Source organism: Cucumis sativus, chromosome 6 (genome assembly GCF_000004075.3).
Source record: "Cucumis sativus cultivar 9930 chromosome 6, Cucumber_9930_V3, whole genome shotgun sequence".
Lineage (NCBI taxonomy): Eukaryota > Viridiplantae > Streptophyta > Magnoliopsida > Cucurbitales > Cucurbitaceae > Cucumis > Cucumis sativus.
This window is the reverse complement of record NC_026660.2, coordinates 10,021,897-10,032,063: the sequence shown is the minus strand read 5'-3', so window position 1 is coordinate 10,032,063 and position 10,167 is coordinate 10,021,897. Positions and strand designations below refer to the sequence as shown.

Below are 10,167 nucleotides of genomic sequence, written 5' to 3'. Positions count from 1 at the left end.
CCTTCAACACTCATCCTTTGAATTATCAGGCTGCTTTTCAAGTGTTTTGGAGAGAAAAGGGAGAATGACTTGCTTCAAGATGCAATTTCAGGTATTGCTATCGGATTGTTCGAACTTTAGGGATTTATATTCAAAATCTGTCTAAAGGTGGTTTCGAACTTGTGCATACTTGGGAACACTAACTACTTCCTCCTAACCCTATCACCTACCGTCCTTCAAATCCATCTCTTTAATCTTCTTCGTATTCGTGAGATGTAATACTTCTCTTGTTTTCTTTTTTAATAAATAATATATATATAATTATGCATCTTTTCTCTTTTTTATGGTATTAAATTCAAGCACGGTATCTAGCTCTATTAGGATAATGAATGGTGTGTAAAATACAACTGAGGAAAAAAAATCAATCAATACTTTCTATATGTGATATACAACAATAAGCTTATATATATATATATATATATATATATATATATATATATTTATTTATTTATTTATTCTATCACAGTACGGTCTATCACTAATTGATAAAAACTTGACTATATTTGTAGACATTTTCTATGATTTTCTCATTTGAAATAATTTACATAAAATATATCAACAGTGAGATTTTTTTCTTTTGTTATTTTTTTATGTCTGCGAGGTTGAAGGAAGTAAGGTGTGTTCAAATAACCAAACAACCGGATTATTCAACCCTGGTTATTCAACCAAAATTGTAACGTTTAGATTGGGTTCGGGGTTAGATTTTTAAAAATTTGGTTTAATCCAATCCAACTTGAAGAATTCTAATATTATTAAAATATACAATCGTAGATCATCCCGACTCTCCTTTAGGGTGATTCCTTCAGGTTCACCGAGAGTCCAGATGTGTCTCCATAAGACCACTGGATAGTGTGCGTTCGGGAGCACAATAGTGTGCAATACTTTTGTAACGACCCAACTTTCCTACTAAGTTGAAGTCATTACTATTTAAATAAATATAGATTTTTATTTTTAAATATACAAGAAAATAATTTTAAAAAAATTAAGGAAAAGCGTTAAATAATAAAAGTAAATAAATAATTAGAATAACTAATCAAAATACTAGTTTGAACGCATAAAAATAGAAGAAATACTTAAAATAATTGAACTTGAGTTCTGAAATAAACCTCTGAAAATATAATTACTGAAATATAAATGTGGAAGAAAATTGAACTATTCCCTATGACGAACCCCGATCACTTCTTATCATTCGCCAACTTGCCCTTGCCTCTACCGGTACCTGAAAATTAAACTTTTAAAAGAGTAAGTATAAATTTATAATCCGTAAGAGACCCATACTAGTCTCACTATGTGTCTGTCAACCTCTCGTCAGAGTCCTGTAATAAGATACCACATACTATTGTGCCCCTGAACGCACATTATCCAATGATCCCGTAGGGACTCATTTGGGCTCTCGATGATCCCGAAGGAGTAACCCTAGAGGAGAGTTGGGTTGTAAGTGATTATGTGGAATCACATCTCAAACTAGCCACACATATGTATATATAGGTGGTGACCTCGAGGGACTCCCATACAATACGACTCTCACAGGTAGACCTAAACGAACACTATAGCCTATACATGCTTATCATAACATCAACATCTTATCTCAATTAGACATAACTTAAAAGTAACATATTTGATCATAGCATGCCTCAATAATACCTTCAATTAATTACAAATCGTGCAATTAATTAATCGACACTCGTTTTTAGTTTAATAAAACATTCAATTGTACCAAATATTCAAATTCTTGTACAACTGGAAAAAAAAAAAAAAAAGAACCTTCAAATTAAGACTTTTAATATTATCATATGTTTTTAATTACTATTAAACGTTTTCAATATATTTTTGTAATAATGATATCTTTTAGTTAAGACCCCACAGAACAAGAACAAGACAAAAAAGGATAGTTGGTTTTTTTCTTTCAACCTTTTAATTAACCTAACACCAAAATGTTAAAGAGTTGAGCGAGTTGTTCCGTAAAATTAGTCAAATTGCAAATAAGTTGGATACGAACACTTTGGTGATTATAAAGGAAATAGAAAAAAACATCAACCCTCTAACCTCTTAATAGTGTATACACTTAGTGTTAAATCGACTTCTATGTTTTTAATTCGAAACTATATATATTTGAATGCACATAATATATTTAAAACTTTTATTTAATTAATTGGGGATGGTACCATCATTCAAAATTGTTCCATGTGTTACAACAGTAGAAAACATACGGTTGTTATTAAAGAAAGAGAAGAAGTTTAAAACTGAGAGTTAGTTAATTGGACATAAACAAGAACAAAATTAGACTATAAATTGAGACGTGAATCTCAAAATATATCATACAATACAAGGCAAGAAACATAAAGAAAAAAAGAAGAATAAAAAAGAAATGGGTAGTCGTGGGTTGGTAAATAAATGCTTTATGACGATATGTAGCATTGTATTGATAATGTTAGCAATAGGTGGATCCACGCCATGTTCATCAGCTTCTTTATCATTGGAAGAAGGTTCAAAATACGAGCATCCATTGAGTAAATGGAAAGTTGGGATTTCTAATGAAATGGTAGGTCCAAACCAAACACTAACAATTCATTGCAAATCAAAGGATGATGATTTGGGTGAACGCAATCTCAATGTTGGGCAGAGTTTTGAATGGGAATTCAAAGAGAATTTGATATCAACGACTCTGTATTGGTGCACCTTTAACACACATCCGTTGAATTATCATGCTGCTTTTCAAGTGTTTTGGAGAGAAAGGGGAGAATGGCTTGCTTCAAGGTGCAATTTCAGGTATTGCTATTGGATTGTTCGAACTTCAGGGATTTATATTCAAAACTTGTCTAAAGGTGGTTCCGAACTTGTGCATACTTGGGAACACTAACTACTTCCTTATAACCCTATCACCTACTGTCCTTCAAATCGATCTCTTTAATCTTTTCATATTCGTGACATGTAATACTTCTCTTGTTTTCTTTTTTAATAAATAATATATATACCATTATGCATCTTTTCTCTTTTTTATGGTGTTAAATTCAAGCATGGTATCTAGCTCTATTTCGATAATGAAGGGTGTGTAAAATAAAACTGAGGAAAAAAAAAATCAATCAATACTTTTTCTATGTTATTATACAACAATAAGCTTACTATATATATATATATATATATATATATATATATATATATATATATATATATATATATATATATATATATATTTGATTCTATCGCGATACGGTCTATCACTAATTGATAAAAACTTGGCTATATTTGTAGACGTTTTCTATGATTTTCTCATTTGAAACAATTTACCTAAAATATATCAACAATAGGATTTTTTATTTTTTTTGTTATCTTTTTCTATCTGGGAGGTTGAAGGAAGTAAGGTGTGTTCAAATCATCCGACAACTTGATTACTCAACCCTGATTAACCAACCCAAATTGTAAGGGTTTGATTGGGTGGGGCTACATTTTTAAAATTTTGGGTTAACCCAATCCAACCCGAAGAATTCTAATATTATTAAAATATATACACGATAACTTATAAATATTATACTTCATCTATATTATTATGAAGTTTGTAATTGATATGTTTTATTTTCATATTTAATATTTGAGTTTTATGAAGTTTTAATTATTAGTATATGTGTGGCAGACAAATTTAAGTATTTTGAGTTAACAAAAGTATAGTTAAAGAAAAAAGAAAACAAATAAATAACCTTGTTTGCATTTTCGGTTTGGGTTGAAGATTTTAATTGAGTTGGAAATTTGGCAAACTCAAACATTCGGTTTTGGTGTAGAAACGGGTTATCATATGATCTTCCTTCTATGGGTGTAAATGGGTTGGGTTAGGGAGATTTAACAAGTTAATCAAAGAAAAGAGTAGCGCGTTGATGTGTTTTGGTCAGAGCGACATTTATAATTTGCTGGTTGATAGACAATGCAATTATGAGACTCTTGTATTTGGGTTGCTGAGAAAGACAGTACTTATTTAGTGAATGTTTCTAAGATGTCATTGAAATTTGTGTGTGCGTAAATGGAACAATTAATCTATTAGTTGGCTCGAAAATATTAAATATCAACCCATCAAATATTTTTTAAAATAACTCTTATACATTTATAATCAAAGGAAAATAATTTTACAAGTATTTAAAAACAGTACTCCATTTGAAAATGAAACAAAAAAGTATGCTATTTTTGTGATTTTTCTATCAATGTATCTAAAACTCGTTATATATAATGCAATAATAATTCAAAACAAATACAAAACATCAAATCAAATTGAAATAAATAACCTATTTAATTTGTTAAACCAATATAGTTACATTAATTAAACTTCCAAGAACAAAGAAAGGAAAATCATTAATATTATGCACTACATTATAATTCTATTAAATGAAACGAAAAGGAAAATATTCAATAAGTTATAGAATTTTATGGATTTATACATGTTCCCAAATAAATGTAATTTTAAACTTCACAATTACAGTAATTACATTGGATAATTAACATAAAGTATTCTTCAAAGTTCCATCTATATTTAAAGGGCCCATTATTCATATGAAAAAAAAAATTACAATCCAAATAACAATGAAAGATAAAAATCTATCATAATTTATTAGATTCATTGCAGAAATGGCCAACTCTACTCTCATTTCTTTCTTTCTTTACACTTCTTGCTTTTGTTTCATATGTTGCATTGACCAACATTGTTTACACCGTTTGTTCGAAAACGACGAACCCACCATTTTTTTTAAGCGTGTTGAAATCTACAGATACAATCAATTTAAAATGGTTGACCGTATACACCTTAAACCTTGCTCATAATTTGTGGCCCTAGCTAAGTCATTCTCATTACAAGAAATTCTGGATCTTTTGATGCAGTTTCATACCGTAAAAAAAAAAAAAACGATGTCCAGAGATATAGTTTCTCCCAACGCAAAAAAAAAGTGTCTCCATTTAGTAACCATCTTTTGATGCCTACATGCACGACGTCAGAAGATATAAGAGTACTCTTGACGCCTTTAGTAGTGCGTCAAAAGTTTTGGAATAACTCTCGATGTCGCGCTGGTCGACGTCGGGAGTTTTCATTTAAAAACCCTACTTCAAATTGAAACCCTATTGTACCATCTCCTTGTTTACGTCGATCTCTAGTGGACGGTGAGAGCTTTTGTGATGAGCTTCGGACTGAGCGTGTTGTTCACTTTCATTGTGATGTAGCTAAACTTGACGATTGGTATTAGTCCTTCTGTAAAACCTGCACCTAAGAAAGACTGAAATGTTAGATAATTGTTTTAAAGAGGACATTTTGAGTAGTTTATGTGATAAGAAGTTGGTAACTTAGTCATGTATGAGTTGAGGAAAGGTTACACGATAGGACTTCTTGGCATTTAAGTGTTACTATGTGATTAAGGTACTACTTGAGATAAAAGATTTGGTGAGAAGAAGTAAGGAAGCTTCCCAGGAATTTCCTAAGTGTTTTTAATGGGCCACGTATAGTGTTTAAGCTAAGCATGATTAAGTTAAATCTTAAGATTATACATGATTAAATGTTCTATTTTAGTCTTGTGTTGTATTTATATTTATCGTGATCCCATGTCTAAGTGCAAGATGCTGGTGAAGTGAATTCCTAGTTTATACGTCTTGATGCTGGTGAAATGAATCACAAATCTATGCGTGAGAATGGTTCATGTTCTTGGTGGAAATGAATAAGTAGAAGTTTGTAACACCTTAAAAATTAAGGGTAATTTTAAATTTAATTATCTTAGTTCAATGTAATTATGTTAAAATTATTTGGGTGTTATTTTAGATAATTGGTGGAATGGTTTGATTTCGTGGAAGTTAGGATTAATTAAATGATATGGATAAGAAGTTAATAGGGGGATCATTTAAACTCGCTACAAGATTGTTTAGACTTGCTACCACAATCATTACTAAGATATTGTTTAGACTGGGTACGAAATTGTTTAGACTAGGAGATCGTTTAGACTAGGTACAAAATCATTTTTTCACGCATATGTGCCTATTAATCGTGGTTATTTTTGTGTACAAAAACTAAATTTTTTTTTTTTTAAATTGTTCTATACAGTGTAAATATTTTTGTGTTTTGTTCTATTTTTGAAAAAACTCCTAGAATAATATATAACACAAGAATAAAATAATTTCATATATAATACAAAAGTTTTTAGATTTTACTATATTTTGTAAATAGTTTTATGCTTTTCTTCTCAACTTTCACAATGAAAGCTATTATTATTGATAGTAGTGATAGTGAAAACTCTCTATTTACCACAATTATGACTGTCTCTTCTCAATTTTCTCAAATTGAAAGCTATGACTGATTTTTGTGCACTAAGGGGCAAACTAGACATTTTAAAAATTGTCAGTTGACTGATTTTTACTATCTTTACAAATATTTCACCACTCTGTCATATTCTTTGTATTTTCTAAATTATCCCATTTGTTGTAGTTTTTTTTTTTATAAAAAAAGTATTACATTATATTTTGGAATAGTTGCAAATTTAGCAATTAAATGTAAAATAATTAAATATATAGTAACATTTAAAAAAATTACAAATATAACAAAATTTGTCAAATTCTATGATTGATAGATCATACAAATCTATCCGCGATAGTTTTGTTATATTTGCAATTTTTTTTAAATATTGTTATATTTTTAATTAGTATTCTTAAAATGTTCACTGTAATTACCTTTATTTTTTCACTACATACTTTTTTTTATTTTTTTTCTTGCACAATACATTGACCATAAAAGAAACAACCCATTAAACCAACCTGAGCAGCGCCATAAATGTGTATAATCAACCCCGAGATTCGATCTCGACCATTCCAAAGAAAACCCATTTTAGCAATCATATAATTTCATGTCTAAAATTTTGAAAGAAAAAGATTACTTAAGTCTGTTAGGTAGATTAAAAAAAAAAAAAGGGTGTTTGTGTGTTTGTGGTATGGACTTAGAATATAATGTGTGGAGTTATTTTTGTGGTGTAAAAGAACAAAAAAAACCCAATTTACAAAATGGTGGAGAGATTAGAAATTAGGGAGAAGTTTTTAGAAAGCAATAAAAAGAAGAAAATTTGTAAATAAGGAAAAATATTGGGTAGAAGGAAAAATGAGTGCCGATGAGGAGGAGGAGGAGGAGGAGGAAGGGCCGGAAGGAACGGCGCCGAACACGGTGGAGCCACTTGAATTTGTAGTGTTCAAAACCGATGAACTTGTGCTGCAAAATAAATTCAAAAACCTCAATAAATTTTTTTTTCTTTTTCTTTTTATCCTTATTTAAAATACTACTTTGTTACCTCCATTTATGATTTTGGTTCATTTTTATCTATACATACATATACTTTATTTTTCAAAAACAACTATTTTTTTTTTCTTACTTGATCTTTGTTAATCATTTCCATTTTGAATAAACTAAGTTTATATACACTACATTCCCCCTAACTTTTTTCTGGGTTGCTATCTACATTTTGCTCATGCTTTAAAATATCAAATCAAAACCAATTTGAAAACTAAAAAAGAAGTTTTTCATTTTTAAAATTTTGTTAAGGATTCAATTATAATGATGCAAAATATCGAAACAAAAGTCAGTATTTTAAAAATGTGAATTCAAAAAAGGAATGAGGGTGAAATGTATATGGATGAATAGTGAAGCAAGGTAAAAATAAAAGAAGTAAGATAAATATTTGGGAAGTGTAAGAGAGTAAAAGGAATTGAAGTTAAGAAAAGAAAAATAATATATGACCAAACAGTATTTAAACCTTTATATTAATTGGTTGTAGGGGTTCACCTTGTTGATGGGTACTCGCACGTGCCAGTGCCTGCAGTGAACATTTTATGACAAAAGAAACAATTTTACATTTATTACTCACCTAAAACAATACCATCAATTCAAGGAAAAAGGAAATAACATATATATGCATATGTAAATGACTTGATTGCCTCACCAACAAAATAAATCTATTTAATTCCATCCAGTGTATCTCTATTTATTTCATATTTTGTAATGTTACATTTTCATATTTTATGGATGTTTCAAAATTATTATTGTAGTATAATTATTTTTAAAAAGTATTGAGATTTGAAATGCGAGTGGTCTTAATGAAAGCAAAAAGGAAGAATAGAAACAATGGAGGAATTGCATTAAAGATCTAGTGCATCACTTTAACTCTATGCTTTAAGGGAAAAAACCAAGAAACGAGGATGATCTTAAAATAGGCGTAATGCCCAATTGCTTGCTCACTCAATTCATTTGCATTGAAATTCATAAGAAAAACCCTAAAACCCAATGACGGAAAAGCAAGCAAGCAAGAATAACAGCTCGAAAGAGAACTTACTGGGATTGGTGCTAGTAATCACGGCAGTGCCTCCAAAATTACAGCTATTCGGAAGCGGATTCTTCTGATAATAGCTATTGAACGCGTAAGAAGCATGGTCTCGAACCGAATTAGGATTGTAGCAGTTTCCTCCGCCTTGAATCGACGAGCAATCGGCGCCTCCTATGCCACACGCATAGTCCAAAGCTAATTGCAGCGCCGCCTGCGACGCACTCTGACTCGCAATGCACCAGCTGGAGCCACCGCTGATGGTGGTTGACGGTGTAAAGCTTGGGGTCGTCATGGCTGGGGAGACGGTATCGGGGTTGGAACTGGCAGGGTTTATGATGGGGATGGTTGGGATGTTGATTGTTGGGACTGTTGTTATTGGGGTCGTGATGTCCTTTTGAGTTGTAGAAGATTTTCTTGATGCTGCTCTGAATTGCTTCCCCTGTTTTTGTGTAGGATCTGCCCTTGATGAACCTGATTTCGAATTGGGGGGAAAAAAGAAAACGTTCACACACACATAATAAACAAATTGATTTTAGTTTTTTTTTTTTCCCTTTATTGATGAATTGAATTGAAATTCTTTGATTTGTTTTGTTTTTCTTGTAATGTGTTTGATATGATATACTTGCTTTCTAGTTACGCATCATTTAAATGTTGAAGAAATTGAACAATTAGTCAAAAGTGAAAGATTCTGATTTCGATAAAGAAGAATGAAAAAAAAAAAAAGCATTCAAAATTCTTAACTCCACAACATGAAAACTCATTAAAGAAGATACTCAAGACAGAATGATAAGAACTACTTTAATAGCTTTATTTAGAACGAAATCAAATACTCCCACAGTAGCAAAGAAACAAAGAAACAAACTTGCGTGGTTTCTATGGATTGGTTCATTGATTCAAGAAAACATGAAAAGAACTCCTTGTTTGAATATAAACAGAAGAAACAAGAAGATAGCAAAATTAGAAGAGAAGTCCTTTCATTAGTTCTCACCTGGGCAAAACCAGTGAATGAATAGGAATAGAATTAGAGTGCTACAAAGGAACCTCCCATCCATTTGAAGAAACTCTCTTTGTTCCTCCGTCAAAATCTTTCCTCTGAGGACTTGTTGGCGGAACTTGGCCGGTTGTTGATCGGAATTCTAGAGTTGGGTATGTGTGGGATTGAAACACAGAGAGAAGAAGAAGAAGAAGAAGAAGAAGTAGTGAAGATGAAAGACAGGGGGTTTTTGGAACTTGATGGGGTGAGAGTGAGAGAACATTTGAAACGACAGTAAAGATTTTATTTAATATGGGAATAGGGAGAGAGTTGAGTGGATGATTTTGAAAGTGCAAGGCAATGGAAGATGGAGAAAAGGAGAGAGGGGGAAGAGGTTAGGAAAAGAAGAAAAATGGGAGATTATTTTGGAATTTTGGGTATGTTGGGGTGTGGTGGCAAGTGATCTATGCAATGATGTTGCTGATGTGGATTTTTTTTTTTTTTTTTTTTTTGCTTTTGCTTTTGCTTTTTCTTCCTGCTTTTACTGTAGGTTTCAAATGGGGGTGATGGATTTGCTCAATTTGGATTTATATATATAAATATATATATATATACAAGCTTAAACTTCCTTCATTGGGGTTTCATTGGATTAAATGGGAAATTGGATGCGATGACAAGTTTTGCGGGTTCATTTGTATTTACCACAAATTGCGAATTCCTCATTTCCCCCTAAATAAGATTTCATTCCAGAAATTTTGTTTTAATTTCTGTGTTTTAAAATGTATATTCCATATATTTATATTTAAAGTCTTTTAGATTTATTCTTCATTA

At 31.0% G+C, this 10,167-nt stretch overlaps 1 protein-coding gene across 2 annotated transcripts; it reads right to left on the bottom strand.

Moving 5' to 3' along the window:
* Positions 1–6,800: 6,800 nt before the first annotated feature.
* LOC101210284 (major pollen allergen Ole e 10) lies at positions 6,801–9,775 on the bottom strand. Of its 2 annotated transcripts, none has more exons than XM_011658689.2 (4): positions 9,352–9,775; positions 8,373–8,834; positions 7,826–7,856; positions 6,801–7,255 (listed from the first exon to the last, which is right to left on the bottom strand). In XM_011658689.2, the coding sequence occupies exons 1-4, from the start codon at positions 9,413–9,415 to the stop codon at positions 7,087–7,089; spliced, it is 726 nt and encodes a 241-aa protein (XP_011656991.1). In that variant the 5' UTR covers positions 9,416–9,775; the 3' UTR covers positions 6,801–7,086. The 2 variants fall into 2 exon arrangements, with proteins under 2 accessions (XP_011656991.1, XP_011656992.1); XM_011658690.2 differs by having other exon boundaries at positions 7,119–7,255; positions 7,797–7,856; positions 9,352–9,774.
* Between the last annotated feature and the right edge of the window lie 392 nt (positions 9,776–10,167).

Excerpts from the sequence above, each read along its gene's own strand:
- LOC101210284 (XM_011658689.2), bottom strand. The coding sequence starts at position 9,415 with ATGGATGGGAGGTTCCTTTGTAGCACTCTAATTCTATTCCTATTCATT. Across the intron at positions 8,835-9,351 it reads CATTCACTGGTTTTGCCCAG|GTTCATCAAGGGCAGATCCT; the intron begins GTGAGAACTAAT and ends ATTCGAAATCAG. Across the intron at positions 7,256-7,825 it reads TGCGAGTACCCATCAACAAG|CACAAGTTCATCGGTTTTGA; the intron begins GTGAACCCCTAC and ends TTTATTTTGCAG.